This window comes from Bactrocera neohumeralis, chromosome 3, assembly GCF_024586455.1.
Source record: "Bactrocera neohumeralis isolate Rockhampton chromosome 3, APGP_CSIRO_Bneo_wtdbg2-racon-allhic-juicebox.fasta_v2, whole genome shotgun sequence".
NCBI classification, from domain to species: domain Eukaryota; kingdom Metazoa; phylum Arthropoda; class Insecta; order Diptera; family Tephritidae; genus Bactrocera; species Bactrocera neohumeralis.
This window is the reverse complement of record NC_065920.1, coordinates 44,264,712-44,292,258: the sequence shown is the minus strand read 5'-3', so window position 1 is coordinate 44,292,258 and position 27,547 is coordinate 44,264,712. Positions and strand designations below refer to the sequence as shown.

Here is a 27,547-nt window from a genome sequence, read left to right as displayed (position 1 = left end):
TTTAACCAACTGTTGCTTTTACAGCCCGCTTGTCTTCTAAGGTTGTAAGGTTTCAGTATCAATCGGAATGATTCAATATTAAGAACCTGACAAAGAATGGGTTTAATAATTCCTACAAATTATTCGGGGAATATATCCTGCTTTAAGAAAATTACATATTGTATTTGAGAGCATGGGTGTGTCTACAGTTCGCTTTTTTACAACGAAGTCGCCACATGTAATAACGAAGTTCTAGCTAAAAGAAAAAGTTAAATACTCATAACTATTGTGTGAATCAAGAGTGACAGTGAGTGGGGCAATGATAATATCCGGAGGGGTAGTAGCGCTTGCTCTTGCTTGATTGATAAATTTTGAGACTAATAAATTTTGCAAAAATTGCGGTAACTCGTGATAGCCCGGAATATAAAATTGTTAGGTCTTATGGTGGGGATAATTATGTAACTATAATCGGCGATAGAGTAGTGTGAGACCTCATAGGAGGAGATTAACTTGATGTGATGTCGCTCCCTAAATTTCAATCGGCATAGCACTATGTACTTCATTGAAAGTTATTGAAGTTCATGAGGTTTAGAGTCTGATAGTCGTCGACTGCTCTTACGATATTTACGATATATTTCGGGATATTCCTTAGTGGTCACGCAATTGAATTACCTTGAAAATGTTCAAGAAATAATGATCGAAATAAGTCTTTGCAAAAATAGTGCATTTTAGATATGGCATCTTTAGTCTAAAAATGTCGATATCGGTTCATAACTTTTTAAGCCCGAAGTGAGATATATTTTTGAAATTCGGATACAAAATTTATCTGATAACACCGTGAAATTGAGTGTAACACACGACATATACTCAACATACAAGTTTTAAAACTTTTAGTTGACTTCATACTCTACAAAATGGTCAATATGTGAGTTATCTGAATGAAATTCATAGATCGTGTTTCGTTATTCTAGCAGATTTTATGCCAGACAGTGCGTAAGTTGTTTTCATAAAATTATTCTCGAGTATATTTGAATAATGAAAAAAGTTAATGCATTCAACCTGAGCCTTCCTCCCAATATAGCTTCTACCGTTAATGTTGGTCAATATGTATGATACTTTAGTGAAATTAAGTGGATAATTTATATATTAGTCCTAGACCTTTTACCAAATTTCATTTCTCTAATGTTAGGTCTAGTAGAAGAAGTCATTATTTTTTCTGTAGATGGCTTTAGCAATCTGTAAGCGGAAAAAGTTCATGCTACATGATTTTTGAAAGAAAAAATTTCGTACAAAATGTATTTGACAGTTTTGTGATTGCTTGACTTGGTACTATTTGAACAGGGGTCAAGAATGAGCACCAGCAAGGGTTAAATGCGCCATACTTCCCTAGGCGAAAACACAAGCTCGATGGGTGAAAATCTGAAAATTGTTTATATTCCTAACAAATACAAAATAAATCGCTAAAATAATAAAAATCGTCGAGTCAGACTGACAGATAAGGACTATTTCTAATGCCCAGGAATTAAATATTGAGCAAAAACTAGTTTCTTCTTCTTCACTTGCGTAGACACAGCTTACGCGGTTATAGCCGTGTTTAAAACAGCACGCCAGTCGTTCTTACTTTTCGCTGTTTGACGCCAATTCGACATACCAGATGTAGCCAGATCACCTGATCTCCCCAATGGAGTGGAGGTCTTTCTCTTCCTCTGCTTTCCTCGGCCGGTACGACTTCGAATACTTTCATCCATACGGACGAAATTACATAGCCAGCGTCTCTTAATTCGCTGATGATGTAAATGTCGTTATATATTTCATACAGCTCATCGTTTCATCAAATGCGGTATTCGCCTTGGCCAATGCAGAAAGGACCATAAATCTTCCGCAGAACCCTCCTCTCGGAAACTTGGACGTCGACTCATCAGATGTTGTCGTCCACCACATAGCATAATGGGAATAAAGAGTAACTTAGAGGTAGTAGTTAGAGGTAGAGTTCGGTCTTTGTTCGTCAAGAGAGAACTTTACTTCTCAGTCCGAAGTAGCACCTGTTGGCAAGAGTTATTCTGCGTTGGATTTCTAGGTTATTGGTGTTAATATTGGTACCAGTTTAGAACGATTTAAATAAGGTTGGATAGAACCACCACCACCTAACGCTGCCGACTCCTTAAACTCTTGTAGTATTTAACTAGATATGTCTTATATTGCTGGTCAACATGTAGGACCTGAATGCGCATTAGTTAAAAGAGATATCTATACGAGTTTACTCGTGAGTATACGTGCAAAGCGTTTAGTGAGACTTGTCGCACGGAAAATATGTAGATCCTCGGAGAGCATAAGTAAAACGTACATTTCACGTAATTCACTGCTTGTCCGTTTAACTACGAACCATTAAGGTGAGTTGAAATAGCTTGCGTTGACAGTGGAGATCAGCTTAAAAGCAACTGAAGTTTTTCACACACTCACACATGTACATATACATACATACAAATATGTTGCTGGCACAACTTCTTTGGGATTAGTTTTACTTAAAGGGAAAAATGAGACTTAAACTTTCCTTTTTCATCTCGCACTCTACTCGACTTACTTATCTGCTCCCACTTTGCTTCCCACGTCTGCAACTGAGCTTTTTTCGCTAGCTTCTATTCTATTTATGCGCTGAATATTTTTTTGTTGTAAACTTACTTTTCTTTTCAATCGCTTGTTTGCCGTTGTTTGAACGCTTATCAGCTCAGCTAAGACTTTGTTGTATTTTCTTCTTTTCAACGTAATGAGTGGGTATAGTATAGTATATGTTTGTGTATGTGTGTGTTGTAGTAGTTACGTTGCGGCTATTCCCACCACAATTATGGCATCATTATTATGGGCTGACAAGGAAAAAAGTGTGGAAATAGATGAATTGAAAAAAGGCATAGAAGTTTAACGCTATACTTTCAATTCACTGGCGTTTTTTTGTGTGCAAGTAAAATTAATTTTTTCCTACATCGTTACAAGGGAACCTTTGAACTGCGTTAACATAATTTCGATAAGACTTTTTTTCAGGAATTTCTCCACTTTATTTTCGCCATAGCATTTTCTGGGTCATCTTCTTTTGTGTTTATTTTTCGTTACTTTGTTAAACGTTTGCTTTGCAGAAATTTTGGGTAAAGCTCTTTTTCAGCGAAATACTTTTCATAAATTATTTATGAACACTGATAAGTTGCTCTGTGTAAAGAGGCTTATATACATACATATATATGGTATGTATAGTTATGGGGAAGATACGGCTTTGTGTATATAGTTATAATTATGTATTATATGTATATATTAATTTCGTAATATAAGTTTTATTAAAATTTGTAATAACTATAGTAGAGGGATATTTGGAAAAAAAGGCGATTATAATATAAATTGACCAATATTGGTTTTTATGCGAGTACCCGAACCGTACACTTAAAAAGCGATTTAAAATCTAATATTTATACCCTGAAGTTTGAAATGAAGTTTATAACGCCCATAAGTAAACTTTGGAGACCATATAAAATATATGTTTATGAAATGTATCACCTTAACGAACTGAACTGATTTAGCTACTTCCGTCAGTCTCTTACTCTGTGTTTATATAGGCGAACTTGTCGCTTAGTTTTGAGATATCGTTCTGAAATATTGTGTCACGTCTCTGAAAAAAAGCTGATGATTTGTCGGTACTACCGATATTGTACTCCAATAGCATACATATAGCTGTTGTACACACTGAACGACCTGAATCAAGTGGTTGTATTTAAATCTCTTTCAGTTGAGGAGATATGCTTACGAAATTTTGTATGGGTTTTTGCCAAAGGTAATGGTGAAATCTCCGAAAAATAGTTTAGATCGAATTACTATAGCATATAGCGGCCATACAAACTAATCAAGTTTTTAAAAGCAATATTTTGTATATGTGAAGGCTTCGGTAAAGGGAACTTAAGTTCGAATACACGGAAATGAATTATACTTCCAATGTTGTGACCAGTAGAAAGTACTTACATAAGAAATGTACCGAAAAGAAACTGCACACAATGTTTTATTTGTAACGTAACGGATTCTATTAATTTTTGCTTGTAACTTTTTTTAATAACAAATAGAAGAGTTTTTATCCAGTTTTAATTAAAACTAGTAAAAAACAAGAAAAAACGTTAACTTCGGCTGCACCGAGGCTAATATATCTTTCACAGGTGCATTTCTTTTATTAACTATGTGTTTAAGTAAATCTAAAGATGTAACCGGCAAGTGGTTTTCATCCAAAGGAAAATATTTGACTAGTTCTTTGAATATATCTCGTTAACTGAAAAAGTCTCCAATGCTAGCATTTGATCAGTTTGTATGGCAGCTATATGCTATAGAGAGCCGATCTGAACAATTTCTTCCAATATTACATTGTTGCCTTAGAAAATAATCTATACCGAATTTCGTGAATATATCTTGTCAAATGCAAATGTTGTCCATACCAACACCAGATTCCGATCGTTCAGTTTGTATGGCAGCTATATGTTATAGTGGTCCGATATCGGCAGTTCCGACAAATGAGCAGCTTCTTGAAGAGAAAATGACGTTTGCAAAATTTCAAAAATTTCTTAAAAACTGAGGGACTAGTTCGTATATATACGGTCAGACGGAAATGGCTAAATCGACTCAGCTCAACATACTGATCATTTACAAATATAATTTATAGGGTCTCAGATGCTTCCTTCTGGGTGTTACAAACTTCGTGGCAAACTTAATATGCCCTGCTCAGGGTATAAAAATTATTCTCTTAATTTTTGCCCAATTTTTCTTTTAATTCCCTTCATTAAACTCTGCACACCTTCTTTTATAACGGCTCGACTTCCCTTTAGCCATTTTTTTTAATTCGTCGACGTTTTTGGCAACTCGATGATCTTTTTTCAAGTTCCGTTTGACAATTGCCCAATACTTCTCTATCGGGCGAAGTTCGGGAGCGTTTGGAGGGTTCTCCGCGGTTTTAACAAAATGGACATTGTTATCCTTCAACAAAGCCAAAGTGGAAAGAGCGTAGAGCACTGTGGCTAAATCGGGCCAAAACAATGTTGAGACAATGTGTTTTTCATAAAATGGTATTAGGCGACGGTTTAGACACTTCTTCTTATAATTTTCCGCCGATATAGTACTTTTTGTAAAAAATTGAGTGGTCTTAAGGCCGCAAGAGCAAATAGCCTGCCAGATGAGTATTTTCGCGCCAAATTTTTCTATTTCAATTGTTGTCATTGACCAGTCGACAGTACCATCTTTTGGTTTTGTATGGAATTGGGGACCTGGTAATGTTCTTGAGTCCATTTTTACGTATGTTTCATCGTCCATTATAACGCACTCAACTGAATCTTTTAGCAAACGTTCGTACAACTTCCGTAGCCTTGTTTTCCCTATTTTTATTTGTCGTTGACTTTTTTTGGGGAATCTTTTTCTTTTTATAAGTTTTTAAATTATTTCTTTGCTTCACTCTTTGAATCCAAGTAGCACTGGTTTTAGCTTTTTATTGTCAAATCGCGCACAGACATTGAATTGTTTTGGTTTATTAAAGCCAACACCTTTACTTCAAGATTTGGATCACTAGGGCCTTTTTTTCGCCAACTTTTTGATACATCTTTAACAGATGAGATTTCATTGAACTTTATTATAATATTTTTTACACCATTTACACTGACTTTAAACTTTTTTGCTGGCTTTCTGTATGAAATCCTTTTTTCAGTGCAGTAATTGTGCACAATTTGACTACGCATGTGCTCTTTGATTCGAACCATCGCGAAAACGATATCACAAATGACGGAGAAAGAAAAAACAATACATAGAAGCAGAACTGATCATGCTTTCTAACGGTACTTAACGCAATGTGATCAAGCGGCTACTTCATGAGAAATCTTGAGTTGAAAGTGTGCAGTTTCTTTTCGGTACAGTTCTTAGAATAATTTTAGAACCGAATTTGAGTGGCCATTTCACTTCGTCTAATTCAGTTAACGTATAGATTTTTGCGAAATCGATTAAATATGTGAGAGATCTTTCAACTTTTCGTTATCAGTTTTGTAGTGCGATTGAAATTTGGTTTTTAAAAAACCCCAGCCACGACGATTTCCTTCTGGTCAGTTTCGTAGAAAGCCATTCTGCAAACGCTTTCGTTGACTTACGACACGGACAATCGATCGATTGTTTGCTTGTCACACGCACTGTGTTTCACAGAGTTTTCGCATACTCAAATAATATCTTCGACTTTAAAGTTTTAGCTAACTCCACCATCTTCATTTTACGGTTATTTAGAATCACTCTATTTACGTTTTCGTTGGTAACAAGCTCTTTTGGAATAGGTTTCTTCTTCTTCTTCTTCTAAATTGGCGTAGACACCGCTTACGCGATTATAGCCGAGTTAACAACAGCGCGCCAGTCGTTTCTTCTTTTCGCTGCGTGGCGCCAATTGGATATTCCAAGCGAAGCCAGGTCCTTCTCCACTTGGGCCTTCCAACGGAGTGGAGATCTTCCTCTTCCTCTCCCCCGGCGGACAACTTGACCTAGCCAGCGTAGCCGCTGTCTTTTAATTCGCTGAACTATGTCAATGTCGTCATATATCTCGTACAGCTCATCGTTCCATCGGATGCGATATTCGCCGTGGCCAATGCGCAAAGGACCATAAGGAATAGGTTTCTACCTATCGCATTTATAGAAAAACGTTCCTCAAACCAGTTTTCTGTCTCAAACCATATTCTTCAATTCAATTGCAATTCAATTGCAATTCCCTTTATTCCACATAATTACAAATCAACAAAACTGGGTTTTGTTTCGCCAAAGATTGTACATTCCCTAATAATGTTTTCGGGCCGATTATAATCAATAATCACACTACTAAATAAATCTGAAGAAGACATTTCCGACTGATCTGGTAAGAGGTTTGTGGGGTATCTGGATTAGGAATTTGAGTTCAAAGAGTCAGTTAAAGTAAATGGTGGTGGTTTGACCACTACACCCCTTGACTGTAACCCAAAAAATCTTACGTTAGGGAATTTTTACTATTATTTTCGGTTTTAGCACCCAAAATTAGCAAGACACGGCCTCCAAATTCATAGTCGCAAAATGACTGCAAACTAGTGTTATTAGAGTAGAGTAATACTGTTTTTCATGGAAGTGGCCCGGGACTGCCACCATATGTAACCCAATTTTTGTTTCTCTGGTATCCCTCACAACCATAAATTAAAGAAATTAGAGAGCACGCAATTTAGACTTTATCTTATTCAAACTAGTTTCCCGATTTATTCATCCCTAGAGAAAAAACTTTCGCACGGATATATAAAGTACTTAAGTCAACCCGTTGCATTGAAGTGTAACTGTAGGGAACTTGAAGGTGCATGGTGTGCCGATTGTTAATATATTCCACTTTTCGAAGGGGTACTCAAAACGATAAGCGTTACCACGACAACTATTTTGTATGTGTTTTACTTTGTGGATATGTGCTAATCAAATGTAATCTAGAAATAAATGAATATAATATAATTGTCGAATTTTTGTATTTCCCGGCTTGTAAGGGGCTCACAACCTCGAAAACTCCTCGTGTTGTCGCTACCGTGTGAAGTCAATCCATTGCTTCTAAATAGTCATCCATTTCGAAGTTCTCTACATACTTGTTTAAAGAAAAAACACAGAAATTTATGAGGGAATGTTTATTATCATTCGAAAAAGCATTCTTTGGCATTTATTTTTTTAAGATTATCTCTGACAAATGTTGACCACGGTTACATTTCCGTTGAGTTCAATTTTCGACGACTCGTTCGAGCATTTCGACTGGTAACTGGCGAATGACACTCGTAATGTTTCGCTCCAAGGCCTGAATCGAAGCGGGATTATCCGCATAGACTTTATACTTTACATATCCCCACAGGAAAAATATATCACACGATCTTGGTGGCCAATCGACCGGACCATTGAATTAGAAATGAGCTTCATCGCTGAACAAAATTTGACTCGAAAACGTCGTACCTTCTTGAAACAAGCTGTATTTTGTACGCTTTCAATTTAAGATCTCGACGTAAAATGCGCCAAGTCGTTCCATAAGTCAATCCAAGTTGCTGCGAACGGCGCCGAAGCGACTTTCCACGATCTTCGTGTACACTCTCAGCTACGGTTGCTATATTTGCTTCACTGCATGCTGGTCTTGGTCTTTTCGGTCGAATATTATCCACTAATGAGTGCTGAGTCTCAAGATGGGTTGTGGATTGGATGGTGTTGCGAATAGTACGCTCAGTAAGTCGATTATGTTGACCATAAGTTGAGTGAAGCGCACGAAACACATTCTTTGCAAAACGTGAATTTTCGTAATGAAGTTGAACGATTTGTAAACGTTGTTAAGGCGTAAGACTTTCCATGATAAAATGCCAAACAATACTGAACAAAAATAACATGACAGCTTGACACGACTCAAGCGTGATTTGTCAAAAAAGGCTATGAAAAGGTATCTCTACTTAAAGAACGATTACATAACTCATTAAAACTTCTCAAGTCTCTACAGCTTGGATTCTTTTAAAAATAGATTGTTGATATAGACTCCACTACATTTGACGAACAATGGTCCTAAATCACCTCACACTACATGCTTGTTTTCTCATGAGAATTTGTTTTTCTCGTTAAGGCTTTACAGTTTAATTGAGAGGGAGTCCTTAAAGTTGCTTTACAATTAATTAAAACTAATTATGAAATTAAATTATATCGATAATTAACTGAACTAAACGAACAAACTCTCGTCTTCGTTTTTTTTACAGAACTTAGACGACAGCTTCGATCATCGAAATAAAAAAGGACATTCAAAAGATTAACAACAAAACTACCGAATGCCATAAAAAATAATTATCGTGAAGAGTGAAAACGAAACTACGCTTACATCTCGATTAAGTTGAGTGAGTCTACGCTAGCTGGAGCTGACTGCAACGCGCCTTATCGCACTCCTTGTCACGCTAACCGACAGCCTATTGGTCTTGAGCTCAACGCGGCTGTTGTTGTTGTGGTTGGATTCATTACTGTGGCCAGTGGAAAAAACTGTCATCAAAGTGTAATGATAATGTTAACAATGTGGAAAATTTTTATTGCGTTCACATTGGTGACGTTGCGCGCGACATTTGTGGCAGCACGCTTGCATTCGTCCAACAGTCTGATGCTGCATGCAGCCGGAATTGGCGGCGGCAGCGGTGGCATTGGTGGCCTGACTGGCGGCTCGTTAACCAACAAAGATGCGCACGGTAAGTTTAAAACAATTTTCTGATTCAATTTAATGTTTTTTGCCCATTCGAGAAAATGTATTGGTATTTACGGTTATATACAGTCATATGTAGCTATATACGAGTAGTTATAAGCATATATGTATGTATGGTATATATATACAGTCGAACTTCCATAACTCGAACTTCTTTAACTCGAATTTTCTCTAACTCGAACTAAATGGGTTGGCAGTAGCATTAAGAGAGTAATTAACATATAAATTTCCTTCCGTAACTCGAACTTCCATAACTCGAAGTTCTCCATAACTCGAACGAAAATACATAATTATGACTTCTATAACTCGAAGTAATGTGCTTTTCTCTCATTCTACAACTCGCAGTATCCTGGCCTATAACTCCAAGGCCTGGATGACTGGCCAAATTTTTGAAGAATGGGTTCTAAATTTGGATAAGCGCTTTCAAAGTACTGGCCGAAAAATTTTATTGTTTATTGAAAATTGCCCAGCACATTCTAAAGACGTACAAAGCAAACTGAAAGCCATTGAACTGGCATTTTTTCCACCGAATATGACCTCTAAATTACAGCCGCTGGATCAGGGAGTAATTCAAAACTTGAAAGTTTTTTATCGTACCAGAATAGTAAAAGAAGCACTAAAGCGTATAGAGGCAAACGAAAAACAAGATATTACAGTTACGGATTGCATCAATCATGTAACAAAAGCTTGGGATATTGACGTCAAAAATCAAACCATAGCGAATTGCTTCAAAAAAGCTGGATTTGGTCAATACTCTGAATGGGTAAAGGAAGATGACATACCTCTGAGTTTTTAAGTACTACTGATGAATATCGAAATGTAATTGAAGCTGATTACGAAGCATGGTTAAAAGCAAACAAAATAACTTGCAGTGCTACTCTTCAGGATTATATTGCAGTAGATAATGACCTTTGCACAACTGGCTTTCCTACAGATGCTGATATTGTTGAGAATTACTGCCCTGAATTAGATGATCCAATATTAAGCGGAACGGAGAGTGACGGCGAGGGATCGGTAGAAGAAACTATTCACCAGCCCTCAAATGCTTTCCGAACATTGAGTTTATATTTGCAAACAAATGACACTACAACTGATGAGCACTATACGGCTTTAAACAAATTAGAGTCATTTTTTACTGAAAATACAAAAAAAAAAGAAAATTTTCAGTCACTAATTTCTGAATACTTCACTTCACTGTAACTTATTACAGTTTTCTGTAATGTGTGTTTTAAACAACAAATACATATTCATCATTTAATATACTCTAAAGTAGCAATTGAGTTTCTTTAAAAAAAAAAAATTTTCTATAACTCGAAGTCTCCCTAAGTCGAAGTTTTTTTTGGGATAATAGTGATTCGAGTTATGGAAGTTCGACTGTATATACCAATAAGTCCACGCATATTCGAGCGCACTATTAAAAATTTCATCTTTACTCCTTTCATTTCTTTTATGGCGCTCGTCATTTTTTATAAGTATTTCGTAAAGTTTTTCACTCGTTTTTTCTTCGGCGAAAAGTTTGCCCAACGCCAGTGCGCTCAACATCCATTAGCATTAGTTAGTCGATGGTGCGTGATGCGTTGCGTTGTCAGGTGGGAAGCCGGTTACACGCTGTGCTACTGTAGGTCTGAATGGCCATTAATGGCTAACCGTGTACCGGCTGGCTGCCATTCCGGCTGGCCTCCACAACCTGCTGTCTGTGTGCGCACGTAAATGCGCAGGATTAAGGGAAATGGCAGATTGCGTGTGGCATTGCTGCGCACTATCATGACCGGCCAAGGTGTCATAGCGACGATAAGTACACAAATTCGTGCTGATATTAAATTTAAGTATTGCTTTGGCGGCGATTTCCACGCAAAGTGTGCGATTGAATGGGCAAAGTTGCGTGGAATATTTAATTTAAAATGAACACAGCCGGTTCGAATTGCAACTTAACAACGTCGAAGTTTCACTTGAAGCACTTCATACAATTAGCATATAATTTACTCGACTAATTGTTACAAATGTTCGCTTATCTTTGTGGCAAGAAATATTCGAAAATTTGGTAATGTACATTGTAGGTAGTTTTACTAGAAGGCACTGATGAGGGGTCTAGGCATAAAACCAATATATTGTTAACTCATTCTTGACTTTCTTTTCATAAATGTTAATCGTAAATATAAATCATAATTTTGAGTGTTTTACATAGCAAACTCTAAGCTGCATCTAGCGGTTATTTTTTTGCCGAAATTACCCCATATTTCTTCGCGAGAAATCAAAAACTTATATGAAATATGTTATATGGGAACAAAGTTAGCTTTTCGAGAATAATGAATATTTTTTTATTTAAAAAATTATGAATGCTTACCGTAAATCACGATTGTTTTGAAAAAAAAAATTTAATATTTGGAAAAAGTGGATACACAGTTTGTAGGAAGAGCGATTCTAAATAATAAGTGCTGTTTTATCATTTGGACAACACAAAAAACTAATGTCGTGTCAAGACTATTTATTTTATATACAGACTGAATGGTAGAGATGATAATTACAAGGCTTATGTTTTAATGTTTTTTGTTGGTAATTTTGATCATTAGATCAAAGTAAAACTTAAGACAAAGGTTTCTTAACTGCCTGTCAAAATTCAGGTCCATCTATACGTCCATCCAGGCAAGAGAAAAATTCAGATTTTTTTTCTAAGGCTTGGTACACGTTTTCCTTTTTATTTTTTTGATTAAACTATCCTAGGTTGTCGCATTGAAAATGGCGATTGTCAATAAAAATGTGTTTAATTTAGACTTGGAGGCCTGATAATGTATCTCATTTAAGACGTACATATTTTATTTCGAGATAGCTAAAATAAAAGGGTTTATTCATCGCCATTGCAACCGTTGTCCACCTATGGGTCTCGAATCGGAGAGGCTTTTCGCTGGAACATCATCTTCCATGCGAAAGACATAACCTGATCAACGCGTTTGTTGAATTTGTGCTTAAGTATGTCCATGTCACCATACAGCTCGTCCATTTTCTTCGATATTCATTGCTCATACGGACGGCTTCAAGGGCTTTGCGGAGAACAGTTCTTTCGAATGTTTCAAGTGCTTTCTTATCTCGGTTCGTCATCGCTCATGTTTCTACACCGTAGGAATAATGAGAGTCTTATAGAGAGTAGTTTTTGTTCGTGGAGAGAGAAATCTGCTTCTCAATTGCCTTTCTGGACTTCATTATTGGTTGTTGGCTTAGATTATTGGTGCAATTTATGCTGGTTCCGAGATATTCAAAGATCTTAACTTTTTAAAATTTATAGCTGCCCGCAGTTGCGTAGTTCCCAAGGCGCGGAGAATCTTTCTATGTGGCATCTATGTACTTTATATTGCTCTCGTCCACCACAAGACCAACTAATTTCGTTTTTTTTCTAGGCTGGAATCTGTAGTTAAGACCTACATTTTGAATATCTGTGTACCTCCGTAGTATTGTAATTTTAGAGTAGACAGTCCCATTGCGGTCCATATTAGCGGCACATATCAATTTTTCCAGCATTTTATTGAAGAAAATGAACTAGAGGGTTTACCTCTCGTCTGCAGAGCAGAGGTACGCGATTAAATTCTGTGTAAAACTCGGTAAATCTGCGACAGAGACGTTTGATATGATCAAGCAGGTTTACCCAGATATTGATTTAGCCAGAAGTGTTGTATTTCGGTGACACCAGGCCTTTTCGGTTGGCCGGAAAGAGGTCGCTGATGAATGAGCAAATCCAAAGTGAAACCAATGCTCATTGTCTTTTTTGAAGGCAAAGGCTTTGTCCACTATGAATTTGTTCCTCCTGGACAAACCTTCAACGCCAAGTTTTACATGGAAGTTCTCAAGAGACTCAAAGGAAGGGTCAATCGGGTCCGACAAGACATCGCAGCCGTTTGGAAGTTACACCACGACAACGCCCCGGCTCACACCGTCTTTCTTGTAAACAGCTACCTAATCAAGGGCGGCATCCCAAGGCTTCCGAAGCCGCTCTACAGCCCAGATGTAGCCCCTCGGACTTTTTTTGTTTCCATGCCTGAAAAGACCAGAAATGCAAGCATTTTGAGATGAAAGAGGAAATCCAAGCAGCATGCACCTCGGATCTCAAGGCTATTCCGGAGAATGCCTTCCGTGACGCCTTCAATGCTTGGAAATTGCGCTGGCGCGCTGCATCGAAGCAGAAGGAGCCTATTTTGAAAGTTTTTAAAGAATTGTAACGATTGGTTCAATAAAGTTTTTTAAATCGACTCAGTCCTATTACTTTCCGAACAAACCCTGTATATGCAGTGTTAAGAAGCCTGATCCCGCGATAATTAGCGCAGACTGCAGGATTTCCTTCTTGTGGATATATATTCTTTCACCCATATCATGCTTAGCAGCTGGAACATGCGTCTTTCCAGCTCCTCGCCGCCAGCTTTAAACAGCTCAGCCGGTAGTACATCGGTGCCTAGGAAGTTGTTCTCAAGCCGTCTTGGAATTGTGTTTGTCTCGTCTGTGTGGCGGGACGATGGTTTTGCAAATTTTAAATCTACGTACGGGTTGCTATAAATTTCTCTAATGAGTAGAGCTGTCTTCAAAGTAAATCTTAGTTTCATATACACTTTTCATTTTATTAGATGTACATTTCTTCGTTTATAAGAACGCTTAACCAAAAGATATTTACACACCAAAAATATTTAGTAATAAATTTAATTAAAGTTTCTTCTCTTATAAAAGTAAATATTCAAATATTTGTATATACAACTACGCTAGAGGAAATTCAAAAATCAATAAACTTAAATTAAATTTTGTAATTTGAGGCTATATGAGGTCAATGAATTTTCCGTATATCTCTCTTCATTTAAGCGCAAAAATTAAACAGAATTTTAAACGAAAATCCCGCACAAAATTTATCTAAAATAATTTCCACTTTATATAACAAAAACAAATGTATATATGTATAATATAATATAATAGATTTTGCAAATGCAATCAAAACAAATGAATAAGTCGCTCCCCCATATTTTGAGGATTATCCACCTTACTGTATATACAGTTATAACCATATGTACGCTTAAGTATCATGTGAAGTAGGTAAATGTGTACATATGTATTTAAATATACACAAGTGGAAACACAGGTATAAGTTCATGCATACTTACATATTTACATAACTAAGTGAAAATGTCAAGAATGAACTTTTGTTAAGCGCCAGACAGCCTAAAGGCACACACTCACACATGCATATATGTATGGAGCATATTTTATATTTGTAAGTATATACATAGGTATGTATGTGTATGCGGCATGTCACATTCAAATATGCACTTATGTAGATACTTCTGGTTGGGAGTTGAGCGCATAGCTTTGTGGGCACTCGAGTGGCGCATTGGATTTCCGTGCTTCCTGCCTCAATGCGCTGCGCGTATTTATTTGTGATAAATCTTTTAAAATATACATACATATGTGTGTATGATTGTGTGCGTATAAATATATATATACTTGAGTATGCATATATGCAAGTACATATGTACATAAGCATAGCATAAATGCATTTAGCTATGCGCACGTTTACATCCAAGTTTTCTTTTTTCATTTAAAGAATTTAAAGCGCTTTTGAGCGCCAGCATCCATAAAAACTTTATGCCGAAAGACATATGCCTGTGAGCGCACCTGCACCAACATAAATATAGCATATATAATAATATATATATATTTATATATCATACATAAATGTTTGCGCTTATAAGTAATGAATATTTCAACACTTGAAAAATACCAGAATTATCACATAACATGGCAGTGAACATGACTATTGCGCGCTTGCGAGCACAGACATACTCGCATCTTGCCCCCAAACGCAACATTGCCGCACGCCACGCAAGCAAATGGCAGAGGACCCGGCAGCAATGGCTAGCACGCGCATTTGCTTTGATTAATGCGGACAATTCCATGAGTATGTGCTCATACCTACATATGTTGGTATGCTCGTACAAGCTCGTATGAGTGAATACGACAGCACTAAATGACACATCCGAACGTCGTGACTTGTGAGTTGCATATAAATTCAGACAAGATATTTACGGTCACATAAAAATCATGCAGTAATGTGAGGGTGGCGGCCGTCGGATGAAGAGGTAGAAGAGAAAAGGCAGACGCGAAGAGAAAAGGCGGTTAAAAGAAGCAGTTAGGCTGCTGCAAGAATGGCTATAAACAACAGTCAGTCTTCACTAAAGTGGCTGGAATTTGAGATTCGACGGATTCTGATGGCAATCTTGGCCTCAATATGTTGTGCAGTAGGGAGGTGTGGAGGTGTGGCGGATATTTAAATTGATTTCTGAAAGATTTATTTGTCAAAGTTTAATTTTCTTATCGCATACAAACGGTTATCGTGAATTGAGTTCTTAAATATGCATAGAAAGCAAATAGCTAATATGAACCGAAGTCATATTTCTTGTAATAAATATATTGATTGATTTTTATAACGGCATTTTGGCATATGTTACATTGAAATTTTCCTCATATTTGTGTTGTGTATCGTGTGAGACGAGCTGAAGCAGTGTGTTTGTTTAGACATTTGGTTTTTAAGAAGAAATAAAACGCATATAATTTAATGTTAAGACCAAGAATTTAGCTTTATTATAAATTTAAGAGCTTTCCATTATATTTTAAAAATGGTTTTGCACAAATGACTGTTCGGCTCGAATAAAATCCAGCTGAGACGCCCAATTTGGACCACTTTTTGAAACTCGCAAACGGTGACTATCTTGTTTTGAGAGGGACCATTCACCGAAGTGCAACGAGCTCGTTGGTTCTTCGGCTTCAATTCTTGTGCGAGTTGGGTATTGTAAGTCCGCAAACCAAAATCCTTCTGCTAAATCTTCAATAAAGTGAATGAGTAGAGCTGCAATTGTAGAGAGCGAAGATGTACTCATTCGGGTCTCTTCGATTCTCTGGTTCACAGCACCAATAACGGCAAGTTGGGTATAAATCAAGTAACAGCTGTCAACTACCAACTCCGAAAAAAGTATTCATTGAGAACCACATGTCTAAAAAACCGCTATTAGTTTGTTGAAGAATTTTTTAGAAGCTTTTTTATTGGAGATTTTTCTCTTGTTTGAATTTATGTATGGGTTGGAAGTTTCTCATTAGCCAGCCACGGGCTCCATATCCAAATAATCACTTAGATGAGCCTTACATATTCCACAGAGAATAGAATAGTAAGTAAGATCTATTAGGAACTTTAAATGTAGAGACCCGACAGCAACGGAATCTTGATAAACCGCTTTATATTCGATTTAACCACTCCATTATAAGAAGTATTGAATTGAATGTAGCACAGTCCTCCGAAAATTAATGACTATAAAATAATATATGCGGTGGTTTTGGAACACAGGTTTCAGTTCGTTTCATACTCTATCTCGAGCCTTGTCTTCAAAACCTAGGCCTCTCAAATACCTTATACTCATGTCCTTAAGGAAACATTCTGAAGAAGTTTCTGCATTATTTGGTGACCATCGATGTTGGTTCCACTGGTATAGATCAAAGAAAGAACACTCGAAACATCGGATTTTTCCGGCGAGCTTACTCCGCAGAACGCGAAGACTGTTCTAGCTATCCGAAACGAGATAGCGTTCGCATTTTGGGACACGCAAGGTGTTACCTATGGCATATCAACTACTTGGTCAAGAGCAAAACGGTTACATGGTTCTATTAAGCCGTATTTTTGGCTCGAGTCAACCCCGATTTTGAGATAATGCGATTTCATTTGGCATAATAAGGAGTGCTCTCCCATCATCCTTAAATAGGAATTGGTCGCTATGGAGGTTTACTTTACAGATCTCCAGAAAACGTATTTTTCATAAAGGTTAAAATAGAAGCGCTCGTATAAGCCTGTCGATCTAAGAAAATATTATGTTGAGAGAGGTAATGATATTTTTTTGGTTTGTGTGTTTGTTAGTTAAGTAGTGTTAGGACAGGAAAGTGATTCTTTTCCCGTTTAGTACATCTGTTAAAAGACCATTCATTCAATAAAATAAAGCAGCAAATGAGTATAAGAAGCTTTACCGAATCAACAGCAAAAGTTACTATTATTAAGTTCTTTATTTTAAGCATTTTCACTCTCGTCTTTAAAGACGTTTCTCTAGTGTACTTATCATTTTTCCCTCAATTACACCTTCTTTGTAAAATGTGTATATTTAAAGGTAGAGAATCCAGTTTTCTTTCGCTTTTGTCTAACGCACTAGCATAGTCTTCGCTTTTAATTTCTGTACAGACCTTTAAAGCTTTCTTGTGTTAAGCCTTCTTTGCTTTTTTATTGCTTTATAGTGATGAAAGTGCCTGTGTAAGAAACAACAATGAATTTTACATCTTCATCTTCTACTTACTGTTTTTGCATATTTTCTCAACAGCGACGTTCTTGGCCTCCTATTTATTAATGTATGGATGTGTTTGCTGTGCACACATATTGTTGTGCAAGTGTCAGCACTGTGTCCCCCTTATTTTACTTTTCGAGCTCCATTGTGTACCCTTTCGTATTGTTGTCGGCGGCTTGCGCTGTAATCAGGAAAACACTGTGATTACACTTCGCTACAACATAAAACGCTGTTTCAAAATTTCATAAAATGTTTAAGTTATTACGCGTTTATCATAGCTATGTAAGGAGCAAAACTTAAACCTTCTTTGTGGATTAGACCTAAGCATATTGCAGCTGCAAAAAAGATCATATTATCAATATTGTACCTTCAATGCAGTGACCTGAAGAGAATTGTGTTCATGGTTATCTACCCGTGAAAGAAGAATCGACACACACCACCTCTTCGTCGATTTCAAAGCTGCTTTCGACAACACGAAAAGGAGCTGCCTTTATGCCGCGACGTCTGAATTTGGTATCCCCGCAAAACTAATACGGCTGTGTAAGCTGACGTTGAGCAACACCAAAAGCTCCGTCAGAATCGGGAATGACCTCTCCGAGCCGTTTGAGGTTTTAGACAAGGCGACTCCCTATCGTGCGCAGAGCTGCAGAGTTTAATCGAACAGGTACAATCTTTTATAAGAGTGTACAGCTATGCCGAAGATATTGATATCATTGGCCTCAACACCCTCGCTGTTAGTTCTGCTTTCTCCAGACTGGGCAAGGAAGCAAAGCAAATGGGTGTGGTAGTGAACGAGGGCAAGACGAAATATCTCCTGTCATCAAACAAACAGTCGTCGCACTCGCGACTTGGCACTCACGTCACTGTTGACAGTCATAACTTTGAAGTTGTAGATAGTTTCGTATATTTGGGAACCAGTGTAAACACCACCAACAATGTCAGCTTGGAAATCCAACGCAGGATACTACTTCGGACTGAATAGGCAATTGAGAAGTAAAGTCCACTCTCGACGAACAAAAACCAAACTCTATAAGTCACTCATAATTCCCGTCCTGCTATATGGTGCAGAGGCTTGGACGATGACAACAACTGATGAGTTGACGTTACGAGTTTTCCAGAGAAAGGTTCTGCGAAAGATTTATGGTCCTTTGCGCGTTGGCCACGGCGAATATCGCATTCGATGGAACGATGAGCTGTATGAGATATATGACGACATTGACATTGTTCAGCGAATTAAAAGACAGCGCTACGCAGGATGGATGAAAACACTCCAGCTCGGAAAGTATTCGACGCAATACCCGCCGGGGGAAGCAGAGGAAGAGGAAGACCTCCACTCCGTTGGAAGGACCAAGTGGAGAAGGACCTGGCTTCGCTTGAAATATCCAATTGGCGCCACGTAGCGAAAAGAAGAAACGACTGGCGCGCGGTTGTTAACTCGGCTATAATCGCGTAAGCGGTGTCTACGCCAATTAAGAAGAAGAAGGTTATCTTTCTCAAATAAACCTTAATGCGTCCGAGCCTGATAAATTTGAATTTTAAAGAATTAATACCCATGAAGTAACCAAAGCGATAAAAAAACTTATGCCAACTTTTTCACTAAGGTTTCAATTATCATTGGAAGTTTTCAAACTTTCTGATGAACCTGGCGCACAGGTGAACCCGAGGTTTGCTAAGAGATGAAAGGTTAACAAAACTTCTATTTAGTATTTTACGGACTTAAGAGTAGCGAAGTAGTGTCTATTTGGGAATCTCTCCATATGTATTTAATAATTTCCCTAGGCTATAACAACTATAGTGCCATAGGCCTTCTTTGTTACTCGGACCAAAAATATTCGTTTGCCTTTCAAATTTAGACCAGTTCGATCCAATAACTTTAACATATGTATAACAAAAGTGTCGGTTTGATCTTGAAGTCTCCTCGTTTTCTCACGATTCTTTGTTGAGGCATATGTACTTCGATATCTTAAGGTTTTTTAGTTCCAATTTTCATTTCTTAATAAAAATCTTAAATTTGTGTAAAATTTTGTTGCAAAGTGTTGATATTCGTATTTCTGACTCTTTTGTGATAACTTTGTTGCTATTGTACATAAATGCTGCACTTAGTTTACAACAGAAAAATTGCTCTTCTTCTCTTTTCTTCTTCGGTGACCAGTCAAGACGCGAGTCAGCACATGATTTATGCAAAATTGCTCTTTACCATTATTTTGTTTCTCCTTCTCACATTATGAATAAGAAATACTTTGAGCCCGGGGCTTGTTCTGTAATTTGTAGCTGCTGGCGTAACGGGTTGTTTGGCATTTGGCCATAAGGGCATTTTAAATCACGATTCTATAGTCGCACGTGTACAGACAAATCTCTGACCAAAGGTGCAATTCAAAAAGATAGACTGTAACATTTTCGTATATATGAATGTATATAAAGTATATGTATATGTTTTGCTAGAAATCGCACAATTGTACCTAAAGTAAATACTACTAATACATTATACATACTCTTGTTGTATCTGCATTCAATGCAGATTTGAGATTATCTTGAGTTAGCAGTACAATCATATCGGAGTTATCTATCGGCAATTTTAAATTCTTTTTAGCCCAAAACGGTTCTGCAACCGCCTTAGATGACTGTCTTGAGTATGAGCTATTGCTGTATGTTGACAATCGTTATAGAATATAAGGAAATACTCCTATCTTTCACTTAAAAATTTGGAAGCTCGAAACTTATTAATCGAATCGAACACGCCGTACATGAGAATAATTTTAGAGTATTAATTTTTTCAGATAATAAAAACTTGCTTTTATCATTTTAGATTCATGGACATCATGTTATATGTCCTTCCCTTTCTTTTCAAAAAAGTTATTAAGTATTTCTTTCTTCCTTCCCTTTCTATTCATGAAAATAATTTTTGAAAGTTTTACATGATATTTAGACTTATAACATACAAGATACTTCCCAACGACGGCTTTTATTTCTGACCCCAGATTACAGAAATAATCAAACACATGCACTACAGCTGCGATGGCAAGTAACCAAAAGATATCAGTGGAAGAATGGCTTCGGTTTAAGTAAAGTTAATGCCCGAAAAGCAGGAGTTGCTTATCTTTTGATGATACCAATTAAAGATTGAATTTATCAAACTATTTCTGGCCAAGAATTTATATTAGATATAGTTTTTATGCAAAGTGATTCCGAGAGGTGTGGAAATGGAATCGATATCTGTTTTGTTTTTAAATAACAATATGAGTCCATTTAACCGCCAAGAAAAGCGTCTCGCTGAAATTGCACACACTGAAGATTGCAAACGAAGACTTGCATGATTTTTTTTTACCTTTTACATTAGATCTTTTGCTTAAGGCAAAAACTTAAGCTTCAATACTCTAATGTGTACCAAATAAGAGTATTATGATATCAAGTAACCCTTGTGATGATAACTCAATGATACCTAGAAATATATTATTAATGTCTTTTATATTTTAATTTTTCGAGACGAGATGTGTTTCCGTTGTCCCTTGAGTTCTATTGCTGAATCTATGAATTTTGCGTGAGCTTAGCTTGCGTTTCTCAACAACTAGCTCCTGTTGTGATAACCTTCTAGCAGGCCCTGTGGCAGTCCTAGTAGAATGCCGGAGATTCACAAGGCAACTTTCTCTTAGCAAGTTTCATCTTGTAGCAGTCCCAAGAGCTCTTACTGAACGTATCTAGTAGACATATGTACATGCGGTATGGCTCAAACGTTCTGGCACTTTCATGGAGGAAAACTCCAGCTGTTGCCAGACAGGGGTAGAGACCTCTCGTTCATACTTTCGGCGAAACATGGGAAACAGTTGAAGTTTACAATAGTAGCCTCAAAAAATTTATGACATATTCAAAGCGCTTCGTCTGTTTAAGTGTGCATTTATCATACTTAGTACTTTTATGTATCACAACGACCCGGCGTTCTCAGTTATCCAAGTGAGATATTTAATGTGTTTTGTCACAAGATCGACTTTTAATCTAACCTATATTTTATCATTGATTAGTGATTTCGCCGGTGGTATGGTATAAAGAAATGCCACTGTTATCTCCATGGTATCGTCCAGGAAACCGCAAACAATAACTTATACCGGCGTGCAAATCGAGAGCTTTAGATCACTACGATTTAATTCTCATCACATTGAATTATGTCCTTAATTTGCATGATTAGCTATATCAATTTAGAAAATTGATATATGAGTATGTAAATATTCGATACTTCATCCACTTAATCTTTATAATACCTTTCAAAGCTTTAACACAAACTTGCGTGTCAATTTGACCCCAGATCATTACCACAGGATTTATAAAATTTTGAAATCGCTTTAAAGACTAAAGATATTTTTCTGTTTGAATTAAATTTTTTTCCACTACCTCACTAATCCTAAGACAGCCGTTTAAAACTAAGAGACATAATTTAGCAGAGCTTTTAACTGTACAGAGTAATAAAAATTGTAAATTTAATTAAGCGCTACTTTCTCTTTTTCGGCACAGAACGGAAAAATTATGTGCAACTTCTTTTCATTTTTAAGGTAATAAGAAGCAAGGGTAGGTTTAAGAATACGCACACTCATATTTAGTTATGCAGGGAATAGTTTTAAGTAAGTATTATCCATTGAGTAATACTTGGCAAAACGTAAGCTCCTCACACGCACGCCCCCGCTTAGTCACTTTATCTTCGACGCACGTGGTTGATATTCATAAAAGGTACATATGTACGAGAGCGGACCAAATAGTGCTTAACCAACAAAATAAAAATGACGTAATCTCTATAAGCTCGGAAAACTTGACCCAGTGATTATTCCACTTCTTTAACCTGTATGCAAAAAACTTTTGCTAGATGTCTACTAAGTCTAGGGTTCCGTGACGTCAATAACTTCTTTACTCGCTTCAAATTTTTATTGAGCGATTGAGTTTTACTTGTTTGGAAACAAAAAGAAGTAGTATGAACTCAAATCTGGAGAATACAGTGGATGAGGTAGCGATTTCAATTCCATTGACAGTGGCGACGTTGGGTCTATAAGCCGCTGCGTTGTTCTAGTGGAGGAACATAAAAAATGGTTTGACCCAGCGATTATTTCACTTCTTTAACCTATCTGCGAAAAACCTTTGCTAGATATCTACTTAGTCTAGGGCTCCGTGACGTCAATAGCTTCCCCACTCGCTTCAAATCTCTATTGAGCGATTGAGGTCTGTAATTGTTCATTTTACTTTTCGATATCTTGAGAAATCCGCCAAAAGATGGTAATCGCGTTTTCCAGAGCACTTTCGCCGAGTGAAGTCCGCTCTTTCGATTGCTCCTTTATGTCTTTGTATCATTTCGTCGATGGTCACATAGGAAACCTCTTGTGGATTGCGCTTAAACAGTGTCAAGAAGTGCGGCCTGTTAATACGAGCTCATGGTTTAAACATTTTATCTTCCGCGGCAGCTGTTTTAGTGACACTCATGGTTGGTTGATAAAAAGCTGACGTTGGACTACGGTAAACCAATATTTTGCGATCGCCGTGTAACATGTAATTTCATTTCTAATGCCGATTTTCCTTCCAAAACAACAATTGAGTTCCTGACCAATATGACTTTTTTCCATTTTCCTAAAATTCATGGACGCGCCACTTATTTGCGCCAACTCTCCGTTAAGCAAGTACTTATCAGACCACCCTCGTATATGCTTGTGAATGAGCATCACTACATCATATCCCACATTTTCGTCTCTTCTGATTCCTCTTTTTATGGCGTACGCTTCTGTTGTCGCTTAGTTGCGGCTCTGCGTTGCTGCCACACATTGACAGCACATTGTCCTCGTACACGTTGCCACGTTTGCACATTGCCACGGCACGTTGCCATGCAACTTGCGTGCCGGTCCTTCATTTATTGCAATACGACTACACCCGACACGCCGCCACCCGCTTACTCGGCTTCAACTACTTTCAGTAGCTATGCTCTCGTTGCAACAATTGCAGCTACCATTTTTTCAACGTGCATCGCTGCCGGCGGATATGCTCGGCTATCGCAACGACAATTGCATTAACACACATTTTCTGCTGCTTCTGCTTTTGCCTCTGTCACCAGCTCCAGCTTGTGCTGCCACTACTACTTTTACTACTAGATATACTTCAACCTCCGCACAGCGCTTCTTTAGTGTGCCCGCTGCCACCTTCTCTTAGTTGTAAAAATACTTTAGTTGGTAGTTAGCACGATAACTGGAATATTTTCTTTCATAGTCTTCGAAAAAAAAAAAAATAACATGAGAGACTACATGAAAAGAGGATATCAAAAAAGAAGAACGTGCAAAAAAGAGTATCGCAAGCGCCAAGCCAAGGCAGAGCTTGTGGAAATTAAGTCAAACCAAGCCGAGCACTCGTATCCTTCGTATCCTTGAATCTGTGGAAACGTACACTCGGAAGTTTGTGCATGTAATTAGTGCTTTAATTGTGACAGGCATTTTGTACAGAAATAAGAAAAAATAAAATAAAATCCTAGTGAAATGAAAATGATAAAGAAAACTTGAAACAAAAATAAGAGTGGAAGCTTCATTGCGACGCTACCAGAATTTAATTGTGTAATAATTGTACAAAGCAGTAGATTTTCTGCAAGGATATTTGTTAGCCGTCGCCAGGAAACCATAAAATAAGCTTAAGATTGTTGTTATTTAATGACGCTTGCATGCATGTGGCCTCCCACCGGAATTAGGCGTTTGTATGCTGTGAAAGCTACTGCTATATTCATGACTTAAGTAGTTAATAATTTAAAAGAAGTGAAATTAATTTAATTTTTCGCAAATAACTTCGTGGATTTAATTATTCTTAGGTACTAGTATTGCTGACCCCTGCTTTAATTTATCTTTTTTTCAAATTTGAATTTTACTACTACGCCATATTGTATTAGTTCTAAACACATCAGAAGCCAAGTCCTCCATCTCCTGATCTACAAGAGATAGATCAACTTAAAATCTAGATCATATCCACTACCCCCTCTCTTTGTCCGATACCACCAGTTTTGGTTGCTTTAAATAGATACTTGCTGAGTGGTTTCTTTTATTAGTTTTAAAGTGCAGAGACTTGACTTATATACTTGTATTACTCATAGTTTCAAAGGACAGACACTTGATTCATATATTTTGGTTATAAAAAGTATTGGTATTTACCTATCTTCTTTTACAACCGTTTTCGAGGTGAGCCTTTTATTCATCTCCTGCATCTTGATTTGTTTTCATTCCGCATTTTTGATAAATAGGGTTGGACGTACGTACTACGTCTTTGATCAATTGGAGCCTTTACCCACTCATATCCCGTCATCCAATCGCCTCGCTTTAAACAAGCCTAAAAACACGTTTAGGCTATGGGATCACCTCTACTTCCTTTGGAGGTATGACATTCAGATAACTTTGTGCCTTCTGCAATCGCTGTGTATAGAGCAAAAGTAAACAGGTGATGTATGAGGTGTGTCAACTGCGTGATCGTAGAACCGACAGCTTTCGTTTAACCAAATGCCTCTCAGGAGTGTCACATGTCACTCACATTCTGTAGTGAGCCGTGTTCTACGCTACAAGTAACATAGATAGTGATAAATCTCTGGAACATCCTCTATACGGAATGCAAGGTTCCATATTGGAAAAGAATCACAACAAACGGTCTCGGCTTTCTTGACTATGTCTATGATGTTTCACATATAAAGCTTTTCGAATTGATTAACTTCTACAGTGTTTTTCAGCGAAGACATGGTAAAAATTGGCGTTTTTAGTTCCGGTGGTTTCATTATGGGCCTCCTAAAGGTTTTTATGCTTGGTCATACATAAGCCTTCCTAGTATATTTCACTTCTGCCATCACTGAACTGAAATAAGGTGCAATAAAGATGACAGTAAGTAGATATCCTTGTTTATTCTTTCCAAAATACGTCCAGAACTTGTTTTCTGTTACTATAGCATAAAGGTGTGTTTAGTTAAAAGTTGTTTCCGAAACTGAGGTATAGATTTTGGCAAAATAACTAATTATATCTCCGTCTATCCGATAAATAACTTAATATGTATTATGATTGATAGTAAGCTAGCGACAAACATTGAGTTCGTGTTTGACCTCTTGAAAGTAGTCCACTGTATGGGTGCTTGAGGAAATGTTGTATTCCGAAAAATTAAGCAGAACCAGGATGACCTATATTACATTAGGTGAATATTGAGTAATATTAAACATTTAAGTTAGATAGATATTTGTAAACATTTCATAATATAATTTTAGTATGCGATTTAATTCAAATAACGCATGAGTTGAATATGAGAAAATTATGATGAGTGGCACCTGAGCCCATTTAACTAATGGTACTAATATATTTAGATCTAAATCTACATCAGACATATGGATGATTCTTATTTTTCAACAAGTTGATTTGTATGATATTTTTAAAGCAGTTGTTCTAAATCTATACCTAACATATGGATGTTCGTGAATCATCTTATTTAGAGGCGTAAACTATATTGAATTTGAAAGAGTAATGCCGAAAAGAGAATCACGCCCATTTCAACTTTTTAAAAAGCCTCTTTCAATAACTCAATAACTTACCCAGATCTATAGGCGAATCAAATTCTGACTAATGTATTTTGGTGGGGTTATTTGAAAAATCTCCGGACTATTGATGAGCTCTTAGCATCACATTGGTGCCAAACCATTGTAGCACTGCCCGGGAGCCCCAAAAAGGAAAATTCTCTCAAATTATCCATTCTTTGAAAGTATCTCTCTATAATTTTGATTTGATTTGGGATGATCTGAAGGCAAGCATTCAAACTTTATACATATTTAGGGGATTTATAACTTTTAATAACTCATTGTAAAGTGATAAAATCACTACCAATGTTCAGTAACGAAACCAGGTTAAGAAATCATGGTTGTCAGTAGAGATAGACGAAACCAGTCCAATTTTTTTCCAAAAACCTTGATGTGACAATATTTTTTGCCGTTTTATAAACGTCAAATATAGTATATAAATCTTTAGACTAGACAGAAGATATATTGGAAGTTAAAAATTTGATTTTTCTCCCTGTCGCCCATCCTTGGTTCCTCAGAATTCTCTTATTCCTCTTATTCAAATATATTTTATATTCTCTTATTTACAAATATTTTACATGATAAAATTGAAATATTGCATTTATCAACAATAATACGCCAGCACTTGCAGCATATATAGAATTATGCAATTTAGAATCCTTTTTGATGTAATTGTTCATTATGACGTTGTTTCTTTTTACTAAAGTCAATTGAGTTAAACTTTTAAGGAAATCGCAAAGATTCTCAAACAGACCTTAAATGCATTGTCGCTGGAAATGTCACCAAAATACCAACGAAATGTAAGGCATGAAAATAAATGAAATTCAACTGGCATAATCAAGTGTGAAACTCCTATTGTTTTCGGACTGCGCATACCTCGAAGAGCTATACGGACGACTTTTGTCTGCAAATATCTTGCACTTTTCACTACTTACTGCAGAAGACAGCATTCCATGACGTACTCCTTCTACTCCTCCTACTCATCTCACTTATCTTATTATACGTGTGTATGTGTGTGTGGTGTGTACATAACCGGCAGCATTTCTTTTGTGCCTTTAACAATGGACGGGTATCTACTGATAATGCATCGCATATTTAGCACAGATTCCAGCTTGCCATTCTTTGTATTGTCCACATAAATGACCCCGATTCCGCAATAAGAACGCATACAACTGCATGTGTGGGAATGCTGTACTAGTAGATGTGGCTGTGTGTAGCTATATAAGGATTGTGGGAGGCGACGAGATAGCACACTGAGCAACTACAAAGGAACTGCATTCTGCTTTAATTGTGTCACATGTGATTGTAGTTGAGTGTCTGTGTGTGTGACTACAAATAAACCAGCGCATAGATTTGTCTCTGCATGTGTTCGTAGTCACAACTGTTTGATGCAGTTATGCTGGCGACTATTCGCTCTATTAGCTT

At 37.1% G+C, this 27,547-nt stretch overlaps 1 protein-coding gene across 4 annotated transcripts in view; it reads left to right on the top strand.

The window, feature by feature from the left end:
* LOC126752533 (neural cell adhesion molecule 1-A) overlaps window positions 1-27,547 on the top strand; it is a 196,555-nt gene that overhangs the window by 36,213 nt on the left and 132,795 nt on the right. For all 4 annotated transcript variants that reach the window (XM_050463417.1, XM_050463416.1, XM_050463415.1 and 1 more), the window contains exon 2: window positions 8,745-9,218. In XM_050463417.1, coding sequence (XP_050319374.1) covers window positions 9,035-9,218 — 184 coding nt within the window. In that variant the 5' untranslated portion in view covers window positions 8,745-9,034. The remainder of the gene's footprint in view (window positions 1-8,744; window positions 9,219-27,547) is intronic.